We start from the raw sequence: 22,839 nt of genomic DNA on the forward strand, positions 1-22,839 counted from the left end.
GAAATAAGAAAACACAGGCAGAGGGCAGAGTCTTTGCAGAACAATACACCTCCACACACCTCTAGTGATGATTCAGAGGGATTACTTTGGTGTGAGTCTATACATTCTTTTTTGGGAAAATCTTGTATAGTATACCTTAAATTTGTGGATCTTAAATGTGTATAATCGAACCAATGTTATGGATTTTCTAGAATCCGTGTTTAAAAGTCTGGATAAAAATGATATGTAAAAAAAAATTAACAAACAAACATTGTGGTCTAAAAAGCAGCCAAAGCCTTCTCTAACTTATTTTGCTTGTATTCAGAAAAGTGACTGATTTTGCGAGAGGAGCCCACTTTTATTTGTGTAAACATACACTAGTTCATCCTCAAAGTGTGAAAGGTTGACAAGGAGGATGCATAAATAGAAGCTGCAGGCCCATCATTGTCAACATGCCAACTGCTCTCTGCAGAGAATCATAGAGACATGGAGACCTCATTCTAGCAGGCCTTGCTGAACGGGGAAAAACGCCTTGACGACTATCACCAGCACAAAAAAAAAGCTGTTGGAGAGGAAAGGAGGACAAAAAATAATTGTAGAATGTACCGAAATTAAAAAAGAAACATAATATAAGGATTAACCTACAATGAACAATAAACCATGTGCTGCAAGCTGGGACATTTTGTTAAATATCTCTGGCTGTGTCCCTTTGAGGAGTTTAACATAATAAGACCAATGATTTCTACTAATGGGCTCAGTCATTTTTAAACACAGTGGTGGAGTATGAGGTATACAAAACTTCCAGCTGTTGTGTGAACAAAGACAGCCAGGTTTAAGATGATAATAATGTGTGTTCAATAGCTATATTAACACAAACACCTCGACAAAACCTATTTTTCTCCTCTAATATTCCCACAGAGCGAGCCAGCGTACGGGTCTGCATTCTGCGGGTGTCTGCAAGCTGTTGCAAGAATGGATTGAAGAGGCTGAGTGGGCTCTAATTCATACTGTAAAAAATGATCACTTTGCAGGTAAAACTTAATCATAAAAACAGCATCTGTGGAGCCTCTTAATGTGTTCAGAGGGCTTTGATAACACTGTCTAGGACAAGTTAAATAGTTGTTCTCACATGGTTTGTTACAAAGAGTTTGTTTTCCAATCAAAGAATTCTATTTTAAGACCTGAAATAACTTAAGGAAATGATTTCCTCTAATACTACAAAAGTCCAGTTGGATTACATTTATTGTGTGCAGTCAAGTAAGATAGCAGTTGGTGCACACATAAAAAGGTGTCGTAAAACTCACAGGCTACAACCAGTACGCTCCTAAACTTGATATTCCTCAGGTTGGCAATAAAAATGTTTTTCAGAGGTTCATATGGTGAAGGGGGCTTTTACACAAGCTACTACAACCATCCACATACTGAAACCCATACTCCCATAAAGTAGGTCTGAGAAAAGTTGACAAAAAACCTGTTAAACACAAAGTTCTCCACTATTTCTCTGCGGTACCTGGGAGAAATGCCTGGACTAAATAAAATGTTCAAATAACTTTTTCTTTTTTTCTGTCCTGCTTATTTGTTTATTCCTATGTGCCATATGCCAAGCTGCATTGTGCTCAAAGCGGCATGTGTGCTTTCCGGCTCTGTTCAAAGCTCAGTGGATTTGACTGGGGTACACAGTTGACATGTGGGTGCAGACACTTGCCCCAGACGGGGGCACTGACCCCGGTGATGCCAGCCGAGTAGGCGGCCAGAGGGGCCTGCTAGTCCTCACAAATGCCTTAGAGAAACAAAGTCCAGATGCTCCACCATGCTCCGGCTCTTGACACACACTGCATGCTGCTTGCGACATTGTTTCATACCCCGCAATAAAAAAATAAAACAAATTCTGCTGTGATGAACCGTCTTCCTCTGTTTCAGACAGAAGCATTAGTTTGGGTTTATTCTGCAGTGTTTAACAGTTATTTCCAGCGAAGTAAAGCAATTTGGTAAATGTTGAACATCTGGTCAGTTCAAGAGAATATGGAAATCCACTTAGAGCAAATTAAAACAAATGGGGTGACCGGGTAATGATTTCATAAGCAATTTCCTACATTAGGATTTCTAATACTTCACAAGGAAAACACGTTTAGCTCTGCACTTGTCTCATCTATCAATCATGCTTGTTGAAGGAGTGCACATGTCAATGCACTTACACTTACAGAGGGTATAATCTCAAGTTTTATCAACTGGGAAATGGCAGAAAAATGATTTTTTTTTTATTATCTGTTTCCTAAAAGCATTTGTCTGTCTCCCCTCCCCCACCCTGGTGCCATCCTGGCAAAAGCTAAATGAATTAAACTCTCATTAAATATGCATTTCATTGTTAATCATTTGCAAGCGAAGAGGATTAGGTCGCAATTTGTGAAATGACACAAAATCTATCCCTCCTCAAAAATAGCCTCTTGAAATTGCATTAAAACACAATAGTAGGATCCATCAAACAGTCCTTTAAGCAATAAAATGAGTAAATCAGTAAATCCATTCAAGAGATATTGACCTGTACATAATTCTCATAATACAATGGCCATATGTTTACTCCATCTGCTCATGCTAATGCACTTGTAAACAAAAAATGTACCATATTCAGGTCGGCAAATCTATCAATCTATCTATCTGAGACCAAGGTTGAGATCAAAATAATGAAAACAAGAATATGTATACTGAACCGTGCTCTATTTCAGCGCATCAATTAGCCTTTCCACCTTTAAAATGCAAATCTAATGTGGAAAACGTTTGAACATTATTTATTAATGGTAAGTGGAATTAAAAAAGCCTCTTTGTGCCGAACGCTACCTTATTTTCATCAACCTTCACAGAAAACACGGCTGATGCTCGGCGTGAAATATTGATGTGAAAAGCCTCCTCATATAACTAACTCCTCCAAATATCTGAAAGCGCACATAGAATTTTAGAGCAGAATGGGAGAGAAGAGCCAAGACTCTCAAGCCAAGGCTGTCAACTGGAGAGGAGGAGAGGTAGAGAAAAGAAAGATGTGCAACAAGAAAACACTGAATATCCCGCTATGTGTGTTGAAAACAAACAGCTTCAAGAGAAACTAAGAGAGAACTGTAACCTCCGACCTGCTTCTGGCTCAAGTTCAGATTCCCATTCACAGGATCCATTTAAAGAGCCTCACATTCTGATTGTCCTTTATCTGACTGCATTTCACACAAGTTAATGCAGACAAGTTAGTACACAAGACGGTATTATTCAGCGATTAATGAAACTGTGTAGGCAATGCAGGTAAAAACCTTTGCAGGGTAAATAGCAGACGGGGTTTAGCTCTTCTTGAATTTAAAAGTATGTATTTCATAACCGCCAAGGTCATTGTGATCGCGACAGTCCAACGTGCGAGGTGTTGGTGTGGAGGACAATCCCCACTATCTCCAAGGCTGCAGGCAACGTTGCCCATGTCATCCTCATGTTTTATTCATGCAAGTCATATTATGGCATTCAGAAACTGAGATCAAAATCTGCTCTGGCAGAAATATTTAATATCATACCTACTTCTCTACCCTTCTCCATCTGGTTAGCCAGAATGAGAGAGAGGAGTAGACAGACTCCTTCGGCTCAGCCATGTTGGATTATTAAAAGTGAAGCTTTCAAAGAGGTCACTGCTCAGGGAAAGAAAAAAAAACTGTAGCATGCATCAATTATCTTGGAGAGTTTGTGGCATACTGAAGACTGTCTTGTCACATTTCCCAATGTGGCTGAGCTACAGAGAGGTCCTTGGCTGGCGCTGACATTTAGAAGCTGGTGAATTGTGGAAATCCCAGCCTGTTTGTCAAAAAAAAAAAAAAAAGTGGACAAAAGACCACACTGACTGCTCGCAAAGCCCCTTCAGGCTTGAAATTCCTTCTCAATGTCATTGGCATAACTAGACACAGGCATCCAGCCCTGTCGCTCTAATTTTTCATGTCTGAACAACTGCAACTTACACTGATCAATACGCAGTTTACTGGCATCGCTGTAGGACAACAGAGTAATTCCAATGATTCACTACAATAAATATAGCACGCTGCCCGAAAACATTCTCAGACTGGAGGAATGATAATTTCTCTGTCGTGTTGCCTGCACATGAGTAGTGATAAATGGATAACAGCAGCATGATCGTATTGTCAAGTGCGATCTGGAGCCACTTTCAGCCTCTTTTATGAGTCAACCACAGCTTCCTGTCAATACATGTGACCTACATACTGCCACTGCCACTTCTGAGAGGGCTCAAACAAAGTCTTTGTGATGAAGACACTCCAATAATTGGTCCTACTGCTATTTTATAACACTGCTACTCCACATGTGTTAAATGTTCAGAGATGCATGTGCATATTACTGCAGCAGAGAAGGTTTCTTTCTATTTGAGCAAATGTTTCATGGGAAAAAAAACAAGCTAAAAGTAGCATAATCTGCCTGTTGTTTGGAAGCATTGCATCGGCTACAAGAGCAAGTATAAGATTCCTTCACAGCCGAAAAAGATGCCCCCCCCCCACACTCCCACGCATTATCCTCCTCCTTCAGAGTTCAAATCTGTGTGAAGCACAATTCCATGAAACCCCCTTTTCTACCCTCCTGTTCTCCTCGTCCTTACTCCCCACCTGCCTCCCCGTCTCTGTCTCTGTGGTGGCGCGGGGAGAAGTAGCATACCTTTGTTCATGTCAATCAGCTGCTTCTTCTTCTGCTGGCGCTCCTGCTTCTCGCGCTCTGCTTTCTCCTTCGCCAGCTTGGCTCTCTTGATCTTCTCCTCCATCTCCCTCTTCTTGTGGTTCTCCTTCACTGCTTCCTGATGAGGCACACACACACACACACACACACACACACACACACACATACAGAGACACACAGATGCAGACACACAGACAGATATAATCAGAATCTGGCTGCTGCCACCACCACTCTTTTAGCGTCTTCACTACTGTATAGTGTTCAGAAGCGCCAGCATGCCATCAGCAAATTCTTATTCAGAGAAGGGTTTGATAGTTGGAGATAAGCTGCTGGAATAAACAATATATCATGCCTTGTGTATGGGCTTTTTAATACAAGCATATTTGTCTGCAAGGCTTCTGGACTGCTTTACATATTTTCAATAACCCACAGAGCTGATTTGTTGTCAATAATACATCAATATGACACTAAGAAAAAGGCGAGATGATCATCACACATGTGTACCATGCTAGGATATTTCCTTTTGACAATAAGGGGGGGAGTGAGTGCATGAGAAGAGAAGAAGTGTAGCAGCAGAGTGCCAGTCTCTGAGGATGGAGACGAAGATATCATCCTCCTCCTCCTTCGTGACCGGCTGAAATGTCAGGAAGGAGTCAGAGAAAGAGAGATAATCAACGGTACGGATTCAGCCTTTACAAATGTGTCAGTTTGTTCTTGCGCCAACAGAGAGTAAGATGCAACCGTGTGACCTTTGGAGACAACAAAATGCTCTCTCATCCCCGGCCTGTGGCGGAGCCCCTGACAGGACCCATCATAGGTGTTAGTGTATGTACGTGTGTGTGTGTGTGTGTGTGAGAGGTCGTACTGTATGTGGATATAAGCCTGTGTGCCAATGCTGTCCATGGGCATCTTTGTGCTTCATCTGCGGTGTTTCCCCCTTATGTATGCATATGTGTGTGTGTGTGTATGTGTGTGTCAGTAAGTAGAGGCATGGCCCTGTCTATGCACTGATATAATAAGTGGCGACAGAAGGCCCCCCCATCTAATGCCCCTGTGGTCCTGATGTGTGTGTCGTGTTGGCAGCTAAGACAGAGGGATTACAGGGATTGTGGGGAAGGAACAAGGAAAGAGCAGCTCATGATGTCAGTCAATAGTAGAGCTTTGCTCCATGTCCAAGGACACGAGCCCTCATTGTCACTGTCTCCTTGTTGGATGACAAGGGCAATGAGAGAGCGGGGGAGGGAGCGGAATAATAAGGGAGGTGTGTTTTCGTATTATGTGTGTTATGAAAACCTAAGAGATGTTTTGCTTCGTCAGCTGCTTCAAGTCGTTGAACACTCAAAAATCAAGCTACACTTTATCGCCACATCAAGGTTGTGTAAATGATACAGCGACACACTGTAAGAGCTATTGACTGTGTGCACTTTGCTGCTGTGTTGAATTAGAGTGGATGAGAGCTGCATGCTCAGTAATGAATGAGTTAACTCGTGCGTTTTGTTTAAGTGATGGGCAGGGCTGGCAGCTCGGATCAAATTGATTTCTGTCCTCATCCGCTGACAGGAGTCAATTCATTTTGGAAGTAATATCCCTGCATTGCTCAACATCTACAGCATAAGTTGGCAGATAAATTATGCAGATTACAAATAAAGTCCTGCCGGCAAAACTTATTTTAAACAAACAACTAATTCTGACTGTAAACACGATTATGCAACGTAATTATCTTGCTCTAATCACACAGCACCACTAATTGCCATAGCAACAAATATGTTTTCACTGATCTCTTATTTTTTCCCTTTACCATTCTCTTTGACAGCCCCTATTTTGCCGTTGGCAACAACTGATTGTATCAGGTCTCATTTTCTTGCCAACTCTGTATATTGTAGGAGGACATACAAGAGATAAACAATCCTCTCGAGATGTGTTTTCAAAAATAATCTTCAGTGCAGAGAACCAGATTTAAACCTCATCGGAACATAGAACAAAAGATCTGGTTCCTCTAAAATCTGCTCAAATATTCTGTATGATGGCTGGAAAAAAAAAAAAATCCATGCATTTTGTTTTTGTCTGTTGAGTGCTCTCATCTACTCAAGAATCTGACAGTATGATTTCAGGTGACCATGGAAACAAGTTATTTTTGGCCTTCACAGTGAGTCATCTGGCCCTCGTTGAAGATCATCACTATCGTTAACGTGACACCCAATGAGAGCTTAATAATTTATTCAAATGAAAACAATTTAGTATTACTTTGTTTAGCTAAATTAAGAGATCAAAGTATAAATGTAAAGTACACATTAAATCCCACTGACAGGGCCACCTGGGTCCAGCAGGAGTGGGCTGTATTAACTTCTGGGGTCTTGAAATAGAACTCATTAAGCACCACTAGACAATTACAGTATTACACAAGAAATCAAGTAAATTGTACTAATTATCATTTTTATGGCCACTTTTAGATTAGAAACAAATAGTTTTATTAATTCAAGCAAGGAAGATTCTGGAGAGTTTGCTATTATTATATGTCTTTCTTCAGTGAATCAAACTTGTTTAAGTCGTAAGTAACTTCAGTGTGTTGATGACAGGTATTATTAATGTTTCTTAGTTACTGTGGCTGATACTTTTGCTTAAAGTATGAGAAACTTTGGGAAGAAGAACAAAAAGATTGAAACCCACTCTGTTTTACCAGGGGTGTAATGATACGCCGTCTAAATCGATGCATCGAAATAATCCAACATGGATGCAAAGTAAAAACATTCATACATTTCATTGTCACCTTTAGGATACGCCTTTATTTTGAAGTTCCCCTGGCAAGTCTGTTTCACCGTTTCCGTCAAAGCACACCTCCTTCCTAAGCATTCAAACAGTGACGGCGGTCAACCACCAAATAATGGAGATACTTACTGACAGGGCTGGACGATATAACAACTATGTATGTTGTATCCATATATTTTCAAGCAAGATATAAATTTAGACACAACACCGTCTATATCAATATAGGGTCAAGTTGTGTTACATGACTTTCATTTCACAGATAAGAAACAAGAAATTGTGAAGACCATAAAGCCCCCGCAAAATAGCATTTTAAGTTTTGTGTGTGATTTATCCTGGCTTCATATGAGCAGAGGGAATCTATTCGCTAGGCTAATCTATACAATGGAAAATGCCATAGGCTTGTGCTAATAACGTTAGCATGTTGTATTTGTGGGGAAAATGTGTCCAGATAAAGACAAATGTTTGTCTGTGAATGCTGTCAGTTATAGTGAAGCCAATTTGTGTACTTGTGTTTGAAATTGTTGCTATTAAGCCATGCTTAATGTGTGTTTAATATGTGTTTTGAATCAACTAAACTTTATAGCACTTCCGCAACCGACCAGTGTTTTGGAGGTGTAACTGTTGTGCTGCTGCATATTTTCAAACAGGGGAAAAAAAATCCCTGTCTTTGCATTTTATTTTGATCACGGTCTGTTTTTATAAAAGTGCTTGTGACATCTCGAATGTGGCTTTGACTTGCATCTGAAAAGGTGTTGCCCATTTCGTACAAAATACAGTTTCGCCAGTCAGCCTGTGAATACCGAGATATGAATTTTTGTCCATATCGCCTAGCCCTACTTGATATTGTCTCATATTGATCACAGGCCCCTGACTTAAATCAAAATTGTATTGTGGCAGACTTTGTAATATCAGAAAATAATGTATATGTCCAAAGAATGTAATATATTTTTGTGATGAAACTTGTGATTTACACCCCTACCAATTATCGCAAGGCACAACAGGGAGGATTTTGTTTGCAAACTAGATACTCCTATTAAAAATAGTTCTTCAGCAAAGTAGATTAATCCAAACACAAGCAAATAAAGTACAGTATACGGAAAAGATACAATAAAAAGTCATGTGTTGGGCAGCACTTCAGACTAACCCAAAACAATTTTCCCTATGATTACCTCCCATGATAGACAGTGTCCTTTGTGGCCTTGATTCTACCTCATAGCCTTTAAATAAAACAATGAAACCCTGCAGTCCAGACACCATGTTAATGACTGGCTTCGTGCCCTGAACCCCTCCGGTGTAAAGTAGGAAAATGTGGTGCAGGTACTGTATACATATTGCTCAGGGGGGTATGCAAATTCAGAGGTAGAATCTTCTTGAAAAGACAAAACAAAATGTGCGGTTTTGCATAATAGCACCTTGATGCCAGGTGGGGTTGTCAACAACACTATTGAGGCGGCACATTCGGGCTTTATGAGCCTGAAAGCCTGTCCATCTTAGACACACCAGAGGCCGGGAGTGTGACACACACTCACTTCTTCTCGTGGCCTCCGGTGTGTCTAAGATGGAGATTATAAGTACTCCTCTATCTGTAACTGGCTGGAAAACCGAATGCTGTGCAACCCACAGGTCCAATCTAGCAACAAGGGCCAGGCGGCATTTTCCCTTTCCAGGTCTGTTCTTTCAATAATTCATGAAATGTGTTTGCTGCTCTTCCTTGACCCTGCACAACACAATACATCTCCCACAGCATGGCTCCCCTCCCATGCATACAAGTTTGCCAGTCCAATGAGGGAGCAATAAGTATTTCCAACTGCTCGGTCGCACCAGTGATCTCACACAGAGAGTGTCACTGCTATATCTCATTTGAATTTTACAAACACTACAGCGCCTGGGCTTTAAGCAGCAAATGTGTTTATTAGCCATCTGTTACACTGTGTGCCAGGATGTGTGTGTGTAGTGGGGGGGCTCAAGAAGTTATAGGTTACAGATTGTGAGACTTCTGCTCTGCGGTATAGATGTATTCCCATATTGATAGGTGACCTCTGAAATCTGGTGAAATGATTTTTATGACTGTCATGCTAGTATAAGTGAAAATACTGAGGGAACATGACAGTGATTCAGCAAGAAGAAGGTGGGGAGAGCTGCACTGCCAGAGCATCATCTTCCGCATTATCAGCATGATTATGATAATTTGTCATATTGTGAAGGAATTAGCAAGCTTTAGAAATATCAAATGGGCTCCAAAGTGGACCGATATACCCGCACACGCAGCACACACACGCGAATCATCATTCTAATCTCATAGATGCTCTATCTTGCTACTTTGCGAACCCGGTCTGGGTCTTTTGGTCTTATTAGAAAGTCACTCAATTAACAAGGAAGACTGTTAGCTCATCCCAGCCCATCTGCTGCGCTTTGATAACTCATTAATGGAAAAAATCCTCATCCCCCATGCTCCTGGTCAGGATTACACATACAGACCCTGCGATTGCATTTCACTCATACTCTATTTCAGAATATGGCAGCAGCATTAAATTAACAAATTGTTGGACTCTCGGAATACTGACTCCATGTGCTGAAATCAAATAATATTTCATTGGACGCAGGGAAAGAAAAAAAAAGAGAATGGGACTGGAGTGAGGGAGAGAAAGAGAATGAAACAGAAGGAAAATAGAGTTAATGGATTCTCTTATCAGTTACATTCAGTTCTGTGAGGACTGTCTGTCAATGCGTTTACTCAAATGCCTCATGTCGGTCGGGTGCATTAAGCCCTAGCTTTTTAGTAAAAGCAATTTAGGGTGACTGTATTGCAATGGAATTCTTTAATACTGCAGATGCTTTGTGCTGTGAATGCATTACACAGGGCACTGCAACAAAGACAGAAGTTAGCGAAGATGTTCTGTCTGAGTCAAACAACTCAATGTCTCAATATTAAAATAAAAGTCTGCGGCACACCAGGCATATCAAGAAGTTAAATTCAGGGCTCTTCTCGAAATTATTAGCTGCCAAGAAGTCATAGCGTTCATTAGATTTGCCATTTGGAACAAATCAGTAATGGTTGATGTAGGTCGGCTTTGTCAAAGATAAATAACCAGCAGACATCTCCCGAAAATTCCTTCACTGACAAGAAAAGCTGATGAGGATGCTGCAAAGGAGCTAGCTCAGTCATTTTCACAGGGTAAGAAAATAAAAACAACATTCAAGTAGAAACAACCATTGATTCCTTGTGCTCTGCAAGCAGATGGGATTAGCCTTTCTGTCAGCAGAGCTGAGGAGCCAAAAACTATAAATAATATCTGAAGAATATGGTGATTAAAGGATTGTTTTTATATGAATACATTAACTTATAACCAGCCCCCCGCACCACAACCGCACCACAACACTTTATCCCACTCAGTTCCCTCCCCTTATCCATAGCAGGAAAGTTTAAATCAGTAATAAAATATTCATATGCAGCTATTTGCTTGAGAGAATAATTTATTTTCTTGGGTAGATGCCTCTTTTAGAGATATGCAACTCTGGAATCCTTGAGGGAGTGTTGTGTTGTGCGTTGGTGCACTTTGATCAGTGGGAATGAAAAGTTGGTTTCAGATGGGGATCAGAGTAAAGAGAGGAGAAGGATTCAGACAAGGGGACCTTGCCATTCACGTTAATGGATTGTGAAGACTGAGAGCAAGCCTCCTGGACACCATGTCATCATCCTGACACCAGGAATTTTTGGGGCGGTGCCAGGAGAGATGGATAGACTGTAGAAGGTGGAAAAGCAAAGACACTTGAATAAATGTTTAACAGACTTGTCTGCTCAGGAGAAAAAGGAGCTCTTGGTTTGTTCTCAGATGACCTAGTGTTTACCCTGTCATTAATATTACCACTTTAACATCCAATCTGCTTCAGCCTATGTGCTTTGTTTACTGCTCTCAGTAACCACATTCCCTATTGACTACACTTCCCTACACCAGGAAGAGGCAGGGGGAATTTTTAGTTTTACTTTGGTTCAGAGTAATCGTATATTCCACATTTACATCAGAGAGTAAGCTCTTCTTACTTTTGTATTCTCTTTCTTCTTCTATTGTAGGAATTTAAACAACAATTTAAAGGTATACGACGCAGGAATTGTTGGATGCTGTGTGTAAACAGCATTGCCTATGAAAGAGAGCGCCAACCCCAGATTCACTCTTATATAATATGATACTGTGATAAAAGATTCAATATTAATTGGGATTTGGTTATGGTAATATCACATCGTATTGTAATTTTTTAACAGATTTAAAGCTGCTTTTCAGTTTATTGATGCATTTGCTTTCACCATTTGAGTGTTGTATCATAAAGGTGTGCTATACAGGCATTGTTGGTTATTGTTGTAAACATTATTGCCGGCAAAGGTAAAAAACAAAACAACACAACAACTCCAGATTAGCGTTTCACCGTGCGTTGTTAGCTTTTTTCTTTCCAGTGCTGTATCTGCGATTTTCGTAGCTTCCTCTTTGACACATGCTGCATACAGCCTGGCAACTGGTCGCTACCTTTTTATAAAATCCTGACATCACCTCCGTGCTGTGCAGACAAATACACCGCCATACACTTGTAGTGGGTCATAGGGGATGATTAAGAGGGACTATTCTGTATGAGTCTGTACAATGTTTTTTGGAGGAAAACCCTGCCTAGTATACCTTTAACAGTGTTGTATATTCATTTTCCGTAACACCTTATCCTGTTAAGCTGACATTGGGCGAGAGGCGGATACCAGAGTATCACAGGGCGGACACATAGAGACAGACAACCATTCACACTCACATTCACACCTACGGACAATTTAGAGTCACCAATTAACCTGCATGTCTTTGGACTGTGGGAGGAAGCTGGAGTACCTGGAGAACACCTACGCTGACATGGGGAGAACATGCAATCCGCACAGACAGGCTCCCCCACCCTGGGTTCGAACCAACCACCCTGGGTTTGAAGCAGGAACCCTCTTACTGTGAGGCGACAGTGCTAAACACTTGACCAACGTGTCGCCACAGCACTGTTATAGTAATTGTGTTGCAGTATTTAAGGTGGAGTGCTTATGGAATAAATTCTGAAGGCCTGTGTTGCGTTGGCAGGACACACGGGAGCGCGTCATCCCAGCACTTCTTTTAAAATGATATACTACACGTAGGTATGTTTCTATGACAACAATATCTCTACAATAACATCAGCTAGGTAGCTAAACTAACACTGCATTAACAGAGGATCTGGCCGATATACTCCTAAGCTTTTCTGTCTTAATTGTGATGTTTTTTGACTGACATATCATCCAGTAGCTAAAGGAGCTGCAGTGACTTCACCAGTGCCTGTCTTAAAAGTTCAGAAATTTAAAACCAGAAGCGCTTGGAGTGGCTGCATAAAAAGTGGGAGCGCTCTGAAATAAGACACTGCAAAGCAGTATTTCTCTAGACAGTCACATGTGGCTGCATACGCTCTCTCCTCATTAGGAACAATTAAACTAAAAAGAGCCACCATAAGGGCAAAGGCCCTAAGAACACTTCTTTTGCAGTAGAGTAAACATGTCCCATAATTCTAGTTTTAATAGGAGGAAATATCACACATGTAACAAAACTTTTTCTCAGCCATACACAAAATAATTTTAAACTCTCAGGTGGAAAATTTCTTCTACTTTAGGACTTAAAAATCTTTACCTCCTCTCCAGACTCATTACCCCCTAATAAAATCCAGCAAAATCTGCAATGCCCTGTGGTGACGGCACACACACACACACACACACACACACACACACACACACACACACACACACACACACACACACACACTCACATACACACAAGCAGCTGCTAGCTAATGAAACTAAGGTTAAGAGGCTTGTCCAGGCCTTTATCTGGCTCTGTTATCAGTGAGACACTGAAATTATACGTTCTCCTATTCTGAGCTACTTTCAAATAATATATTTTAATCGGTTTTATAACTTTGCCTTTTTTTCTAACAGCTCCCAAGTCAGTACTCGATATTTCTTAATCAGTGCTGGTGGGAAGAATAAGTTCACAGGTATCTACTTTTCAGCCAAGTTATGTTCTGCAGTTAGGGCACCCGAAACTTAGTGTGCTCAGGTAAAGTCAATAATTCAATATTGTTTCCCATTTGAAAGTACAGTGTAGTACATATCCAGCATGTAAAATGGACCAAGATTATCATAAATAAAGGTATCAAAAAAATAACCCTGCTCTGAAACATCATGTTTAGCAAAAGAAGAGGTAACACTTTAATTTAACCCCCTGTAAGTGGTATATAAGCATTTAATAAATGGTTTATCACACATTATAATGCAGTTGTGAGCAGGGACATATAAGGACATTTATGTGTTTATTAATGTGCATAATATGTTAGCAACTATGACTCCTGCTATGTAGACATATCTTATAGTATTACAACTTCACTTAACCCTATTGTCATTCATTATGTCTATATATACAGTATACCGATTATAAATAGTATGTAGGGGGATTTAAAGTAAATGTTCCCAAAGAGGAGACCTATATTTATAACCTTCCAGGCTGTGATGGCATTGAAGAAAATGAAAAAAAGAAAAAACTTCAGTGACAAAAAAAAGAGGTTACGTCTGTGATACCTGAAAAAAAATCTCTGGCAGACACAGTGGCATTATGACCTACTAAAAGATGACATATGGAAGGAAATCACACAGCAGGTGAGCGCGGTTACAGTCTTGCAGAGAACAGTGCAAGAACTTGAAAGACTGAAAAGCATGTCAGGGCCAACCAAGGGAATAAAAAGACCAAAATAGGTGGCCAGAAAATGTGGTGCACTCTCCCAAACCAAAAACTTTCTGGCAGTTTTGAGATGAGGAGAGTGAAATCTTTCCCAGAACTGCAACTAGCAGCTGATTTGGCTCAAAAGGCACAGATCTTGATGGACCATAAGATGACTGTGAAGGAAGTGTTTCTGCCCTTGTTGCACTTTCAGATTACAGTTGTATAATGTCTTCTGTGGCCCTGGAGCAGATCTGTCATAACAGGGGCCTGTAAGAGCAAGCTACAGGGAAACACAGAGAAAACACCACTTTTTCTTTTTTTAAATAATCAATAATAAAAAAAATAATCTTATCTGACATGACTGCGCGCCTTCACCTCAGCTAAAAGTTTAGAGGGGCTACTAAACGTAACGGGCTATAGCAAAATAATGGTGCATAATATAGTCCTTTTTTTTGTTTTTTCAGTAAAACTATTTTAAGACTCTGCGTCCAGTGGGGAAAGTGAGACATGTTATCTGATCTTCCCCAGGATGCTTTATTTAAAATTTAGACTGGTTTTTACTCTGCCTGGTGGATACAGGTAGATGTGTGGTTGTAATGGGCAACATGATGCTATACAGATACAAAGAAAGAAAAACATAATCTGCCCATGTGTGTTCATTTTGCATCGTAAACATACTGAATAACAGTGTTTCTCATTGTGAAATATTATAAGTTTATGGACATCTGCTCCAGGCACACTACTGCAAGTGTTTAACGTTAAAGTACTTAGCCTACACTGCTACATTTAGCTACATGCTAATGTCAGAGAAACATGTGATCTCGAATGCTGATATTAATTTATCTCCAATTTTGAGTCATTATTCTGTTGGAACACGTCAGGTGATTTTGAATGGGCGAAAGGGCTGCTATTCACAGTCATTCCCTGTATGCCACTGCACTGCTACAAGTAGCTACATGCTAATGTCAGGGGGACGAGATCTTGATGGCTTATGTTCTTAATTTCTTCCCAATATTGGATCATATTTCTGCTGGTACACGTCCGGTTGTGTTTAAAAGCTTTTATTGGTGATTTTTAATCGGAGAAAGGGCCGCTATTCACAGTCATTCCCTGTCTGCCAGTACACTGATACAAGTAGCTACATGCTAGGGAAACGTCAGGGAAACGTGATCTTGATAGCTGATGGCACAATTTCGGACCATATTCCAACTGGAACATGTCTGGTTTTGTTTTGAAGCTTTTAGTGATTATTCTTCAAAGCTGTACGCACACATACGTAAGAGCTGGAAACACTGACCAATCAGAGCAGACTGGGCTTTTTTGGGATAGGGTCTTAAAGAGACAGGCACTAAAATTAAGTCTTCTCAGACAAAAGGTGAATGCAGGTGTTCCAGCACAGACAGTATGAAAATAAATGCAATGGTCTTCAGCGTTTTTCTGGGACAAGATAAGAACCCCTTAGCTCAAAGAGAGACGGAGCAGAGAGCCCCTACTACATTTATAGTATAAAATTAAGTTGCATATTAAACTGGGCCTACAATAACACGTAGGGTGGCCTAAAGTGCCATTAATAAACATATTAATGATATAAATATATATATATATATATATATATATATTTTATGGTGCATACAATACTAATACTACTAAATTACTAATCATTGGCGGATTCATATATTTATACATCATGTTTGTTTCTGAGATGGACGGTTTACAGAGTCTCTTGATTGAAAAGTTAAATAACGCTCCAGTGTGGCTCATAAGAATGTCTATAAACCTGGAATAATAATAACACAGCCAATTGGCCGATATGTTTAGCCTGTACGTAACCGTCAGCTAACTAGTTTGCTAACTAGCATTAGCTAGCTAACATGATTGCACAAGGATTCGTTGGTAACAGCTTGCTTGTCATCAGTGTTGTGTACTGTAAATTACTTTTTTTATGAATAGGCCAATTTATCTTTGCTAATAATATGTTGGGTTTGTGCAGATATTTTAATAAAAACAAAAACAAAAAGTTTAACTTAAATTACCAGACGATATTTTGGCAAACCCACCACAGTAGCTCTGAGGCGCCACTTGGGGCATTAAAGCTTGTTTTTGGGGTTTCTATTAGAAAAAGTTTGAACCTTGTTAAACGATATAATCACATATTCAGGACAGACCCCCCCCGCCCCCACATGAATTCCACCCATAAAAGCATAACACTGTAATGTCCGCACATGTTTTCTCCATCAGTTCGGACTACTGAAAGTCTGTTAAAAATGTGTGCATGTTCAACACGCAAATCCTGTTCACATTTCAATGACACCCAATGTGTGTGAGCAAATGGAAATGTGTGAGAAGGAATGTGCATGAGTGGGTGGTGGCTTCTGTTAGACTTTGCATGTACATACACAAACCAAGTAGCTATATACTCACCATGAAGAGCATGCGGAAGTTGGCCAGTTCTCCGAAGAAATCCTCCACACTGACCGAGTGAGGGTCAAAGGCAAAAAAGCTGCCAATGCTCTCGTAGAGCTTTTGCATGTTCTTGTGCATCGTGGACAGCTTCTCATACTGCTCCCGGGCATGCTTGGAGAAGCCGTGAGGAGGACAGAGTTAAGGGAAAAAGGAGAACAGCATGTCTCAAGCACAGAGAAAATAAAACAAGATATACATATTAAAAGCTAGTGTAATCAGTAATATAATGACACCTCACAAACGTGTTCATCCATGACAAAACAAGCCATTGTGAGAAATGATCACTTCAGAGGCTTTATAGCATTCAAAAAGCCCACCTATGTCAAGGTCAACAAAACAAAACACTGGATAAGGAAGGGTCAGAGACAATCTAATGTGCCATTACAATAACCTCTCCAACTCCCTTTGGAGTCAATGGCATGGTGAGCTAATAGCTGCAGCCCTGGAGTAATGGAAAGGTGTTTTGTAGTCAGCAGCATGACACAGATGGTTGCTGGAAAAGCTGATTGCAGTCATTGTTCTATTGTTTCTCCCAACAACAGTGGGGTCAGGTTGTTTTGAACCTCACAGCTCACGTCGCACTGTGTAATTTACTGAACAGGCGGAGCACTATTCTCCTGGTGAATGGCTATTGACAGCCGGCATCAGTTAAGCATTATCACAGCAGCCACTGACCTCATGGAGACTCCACTTGGACACTCCAAGACCCACACACCCTGTGTGGGATGAGTACGACACAACTTTGCACAACACACACATACCGGCAACTGTACATGCTTGCAAACAAAGACAAAAAAAAAGAAAAAGAAAACTACCCTCAACAGAGACTCCTCCAGCAGCAGCATTTCCAATGTATCAGCAATAGTGTCCAACAACCTGCTGCGTCTTCAATCATTTTCATCTTCCTTCTTAAGAGGCTATAGTTATTATAGCTGTAATATCTGTAATAGCTCAAAGCTTATCATTATAATGTGGAATTAAATTGTTGGAAATTCGGTTTTATTTTTACAGCCCTGGCCATCAGTTCCATTGGTTACAATAACGTTGTACTTACAAGTAATTGCTGAGATGTCATGACGCGGCAAGATTTCTAAAAATAGGTCCAACAGATCGTGCATCAGCAGACAGATGATCAGCAAGGGTAAAAACCAGCCAGAGGTTTTGACAGGTAAGCTACTATTTTATTTTAATGGAAACTAAAGAAAGCAAAGCTGTAATGTCGTTGATAAAATGAAAACTGTGAGTGTACAACTACATTAAAGGTTTTATATGCAGCATTTAGAGCATTAATAAGGCAACAAACACCTATTTACTAATTAAAGATATAGTAAAGTAATGGCGTCCAGAGTAGAGAATGAGGTCGCACTCCCTCTCTGTGTGTTGTAATCCGAGCTTCTCTGTAGTTTGTTGTGGTAAGCCGGTCCAGCCACGCGTTCATTTTAGTGCCTGTGTGTATCCCACTGACAAGCTCATCGCCACTGCTTCGTGCTGCACTCATATGGTAGTTACGGCTGATATTAGGATGGCAGTATCTTGGAACCTCTAAAGTGGCCACACTACATATGTTAACAACCATAACTTGGCACAGGAGGCCTGTCAGGCTTTCAAAACAAGGGAAAATGCATAAACAATGTGCATATGGAAGTCTGACAGGTGATGGCCTCAAAGTTTAGAAGGGAGTGTTGTGCTTCTCGCTTTTCTGTACCCAAAAAATGCAACAGGAGAGATGTCAGATATGGATTTAAAAACGTGGCAGACATCACTCACAACTGGATCCATGGAAGATCAACAGAAACTCCTTTGTTTGGTCCAAGGTAAGACGCTAACCAACATTAGACAGCTTGGCGGTTGGCAAACAAAGAGGGTTGAATAATGATGAGTTACTTGGATTTAACTTCTAGTTAGGTAACTGTTATACCAATGAGGCTGTTTGCCCTGTAGAGACATGGAAACGCAGGATAATTTAGTTTGGCTAGCATATAAACATTAGCTTTAAATAGAACACTACATTGACTGACCCTGCTGTGAAAGAACTTTGTTGTTCCTGTTTGTGTTTGTTCTTCACATGAATTGTCAAGACACATGGTGCCCAACTCTCTCAAATGCATATTTGTAGACTTCCTGTCCTGCCATCTGATATTTCTGAACTGTCATTCCATACATTTGCTACAACTTCCTTTAGAACATCTCTCACTGATATCCTTGAAAATGCCATATTGACAGGCCGGGTGCGGGAGCTTCACAGGCTTGACAACAGTAACCAGAGAGGGTGGGAGTTAGGACAGGGTAATCTTAACAGATAAATACAATGATTCAGTCATTGTCACTCAAGAGAGAGCAGAATAATTCAGATTGTATTTCTATACTGTATGTTATGCTTACGTACTAAAGCAGCAGTCTCCTGTCCACACCATCATGGGTACAGATACACATTATTAGTGCTCATATGCAGTCGCCTTGGCAACATACACAGGCTGGTGGTACAGCATGTGGCCTGTGATTGTCAGGGCTAAACAGTTACCAAGATATTGTTCTTTGTGAAAAATCTTCAATTATCATGTGAAAGGCAGTGTTTCTCTACAGTGCCATTTATTCATGGTTTGTTTGTTTGTTCTGTCATCTTGGTAGGCGTCCATGTTGAGGTCCAGGGATTGTTCTGTGTCCCTAGGCAAGTTATTAACTCACATTTTTTGTTTCCATGTGGATATAAATAACACATGCGCATGTGTGTGTGATGTATTTGTGCTCTTACTGTACATATGCTCACATGGAAGTGTGTGTGTGTGTGTGTGTGTGTGTGTGTGTGTGGAAGAGGCCTTTGTGTAGCTGACAGGGAATAAAAGCACCGACAGGGTAGGCTGGTTGGATTACCTCCCTGCAAGCTAGTGTTTACCAAAACAGCAGCAGTGATGGCACAGTCCAGGTTAGCAGCAAGCCCACACACAGGCCCGACGGATGGACTCATCCTTCTGTCTTTCCTCTTCCCTGTCTCTATCTCCTTGTCTGCCTGAACCTGATTTATCCCCCTTGCTTCTGTCAGACTGCCTTTATCTCTTCTTTTGACCACCTCCCCCTCACTGCACTTGTGTGTGAAAACTCAGGGGCCCCGACAGATAGATGTAAAAGTAAAACTTTGCCAAAGAAAGATATCTTTTCAACATCCAAACTCCTGACAGAGCTGTATTGTAATGCAGGGGTGTTTGTTTGGTAAAGTCCTGAAACGATCCTTGTAAAGAAAAAATCGCTTTCTAGGGACCAATGCACCATAAACGGCACCATATGGTTCAGTGTCATTGATTAGTCAAACTGAACCTCAGTGCTTCGTCCAAAAAATACTACTGCAGTCAGTTTCAAGTGCTAGACTGAGCTTCACTTAAAATGCTCCCTCTCAACAATGCCTAATTTGTTAGAACAGAGCATTGACTCTGAAGGATAAAATGAGAAAGGCATAAATATTTATAATGCTACACTGAACACCAGAATCAGCAACAGGTTCATGCCAAAAAGCAGGCCAAACATTAATGTGTCAATTTAGCAGCAAGAGACATGCTGATATTATTCTAGCATGGAAAGGCTTATTAACAGCATTTAGATTCAATATTGATTCCTCCTCACAGCAGAGTCCAACGTGCCTTTAGCTCAGGAAATGTTCGGGTCACAACTGTTGCCTCCCTTGTAGAATAGTAGTTAAAAAAACATTGAAGCAGTGGTTACTTTCAGTGCTTGTTGTGGCTTGTGGCTCTCTGTGTTTCTTTTTCTCTCTCTTAGTCTCTCACACACACACACTCATACACTCATACACACATGTATGCACATGCACAGTGGTAGATGTGTCCCGCTGGGAACTGGACTGAGGCTGACTGGGCTTTTGCTCCTTGTATTTCCACATCAAAGACATGTCATATTGATGGAGCCTGACGCACACTATCCTGCAGCAACACAACCGGTATGCTAGAGCCTTCATCAAACACACACATACAGCCACACAATGAACAGGCAAACACACACACACACATACACACAGTCACACACCCATTCTTTGAATGTCTCTCTGTCAGGTTGTCTGTTACTCTTTTCTTTCCTTTAGTTTCTCACAGTCATTGTAGCCTTTATTGTCTTTTCTTCTGCAAAGATAAATCTTTTTATTATTTCTTTCTCCTTTCTTCCTGTCCGACACCGTCTCTTTCAAACACATTCCCTTTATAATTCTTTCTACATTTCCCCTTGATATTCTCTCCATTAAATTCTCTCGCTCAAACACAGAAATTTTTTAAGAAAAAAATCCCTTCTTTCTCTCCTACACAGAGTGAACTTTCGCAAGTATGCTGTCTGAGCTGCGTGTGGTATTCTCATCACTTGGGCTTGGAGCAGAGTAGGGAGCAGAGGCGATGGGTCTCAAGGTAAAGCATCATGCAGCCTTTGGTTGCCCCGACCCTGTTTGTCAGTCTCTGCTCTCCTCTTCTCACTGTCCTCAGAGAAGTGCTACCGCCCGCACTTCCTGTGCACTGCACCTCGACAATGCAAAGCAACACAATTGCTCCAGGGCTGGAGGGCTCAATGCTGCAAATGTGGATGCTACTGAAGAGATCTGCAGAGTCCTTCCTGGATTTCATGCTAACGGTCAGATTAGTTAATTAACTTTGCAAACACGGGCATTTTATAGCTCTCTGCCTTGTCTTTCTTGAATTTCCGTCTAGCTCAGGAATGACTGTTTTTAAGACTCTCTCAATAACTGAATCTGGCATAACTGGAGGATAAACAATTATAGTTCAAAAAGGGCTCCTGGAAAAGCAGCAAGTAACTAAACATAACACACTAAGGCTTGGCTTACACAGCTCCTGTTTCTGACAGTGTCTTATCTGACAGTGTTGATTTACAAATGCAATGTCAGATGTAAAATGTGATGTTGATGGCAGTGCTCTGCTAGTTCATGATTTTATAATTCTTCCTCTTCCTCTCCCAAATCTCCAGTTGTTGCCAAAACCCACCCTGTCCTTGTAAAAATCTAGAATTAGTTCTTTGTCCTGTGACAGTGTCCTCATTACTGTGTTTAATCAGTCACTTTTTATCTGTGTGTTTGACACGCCAGAAAGGGTACATTTAACATCAGTAAGCTACGATTAAGGGCACTCATTTTTAACGCCACAAAGTGACATCAAAATCATATCCAAGTCAGACTTACCCTAGATGTACAACAACAAAAAAAAAGCTCTTGTGGAGCCAGACTCCATTCAATTCCGTGATAAAACCCTGAGAAAGAGGAGGGGAGGAAAAAAATCCATTTATGAGCCAAAACAAAGTTAAAACAGTTTTCACAATGGCCACCTATGAGGATGGCAATAAATTACCTGGTTTGTTTACCTGAGTGCATGAGAGAGTTATTAAAGTGCTGCATAAAACCCTACAGTGGGGGCCCAAAAAGCCTCCTTAATAAATCTCCTGTAACCTAGTTGCATTAATGTTTATTTAATGCTTTTCCTATGTGCTGGCTGGCCCCTCCATCCAAGGCCCCACACTAAGCCTGCTTTTCTCCAAACCCCACCATCCCTGCTCCCTTTATCCCCACACCTCCTGCCAACAGCCCCTGTGGGCCAAATTACACCAAAGCTGCCCACTGACTGGACACAACCCATCATGTTGAGAGCGAGAGTGGGATGAGAGAGGGATGAAGGAATGGAGTGCAGAGGTAGGGCACAAAGTGAGAGAGAGAATATGGACTTTTAAATGTAAAAAGTATTTCTATTGACTCAAATCTATGTATGACTGCAACAGATCTTATTTTCTGTATTATAAATCTAAAATTATTTGTCTTCTTAAATTCAAAGCATTAAAAAGCAGGAAAGGAAAAGCAGAAAAGTCAGAAAAAGGGAATTCATACTGTGTTGTGTACAGGGTTTTTTTTTTTTCAACCCCCATTAGCCAAGACTTGACATGATAGTATTCCTCTCCAGCCTGTGAGTCAGGTTCCTAAGTGAGGAGGACAGGACCATTCTGTTGTGTGCGGTGATACAAGCGGGGGGAGGTCCACAGGGCGAGTGGGAAAGAGGCTGACAGCGTCCTGAGTTGGGCCATGGCACAGACTCTGGGGCTCTCAGAGGGAATTAGCAGAGCAGCCAGTTCCGGAAAATTGGGATGTGACCTGGTGCTGAGGTGGATGGAGGGAGGAGGG

General features: G+C 40.9%; 1 protein-coding gene across 7 annotated transcripts in view; it reads right to left on the reverse strand.

Annotated features, from left to right (window-relative positions):
* The window catches only part of diaph2 (diaphanous-related formin 2), a 497,420-nt gene that overhangs the window by 74,257 nt on the left and 400,324 nt on the right, over nucleotides 1-22,839 (reverse strand). For all 7 annotated transcript variants that reach the window (XM_050042679.1, XM_050042678.1, XM_050042674.1 and 4 more), the window contains 2 exons: nucleotides 16,629-16,793; nucleotides 4,663-4,798 (listed from right to left, as the gene is read on the reverse strand). In XM_050042679.1, the coding sequence (XP_049898636.1) occupies nucleotides 4,663-4,798; nucleotides 16,629-16,793 (301 nt within the window). The remainder of the gene's footprint in view (nucleotides 1-4,662; nucleotides 4,799-16,628; nucleotides 16,794-22,839) is intronic.

Source organism: Epinephelus moara, chromosome 4 (genome assembly GCF_006386435.1).
Source record: "Epinephelus moara isolate mb chromosome 4, YSFRI_EMoa_1.0, whole genome shotgun sequence".
Lineage (NCBI taxonomy): Eukaryota > Metazoa > Chordata > Actinopteri > Perciformes > Serranidae > Epinephelus > Epinephelus moara.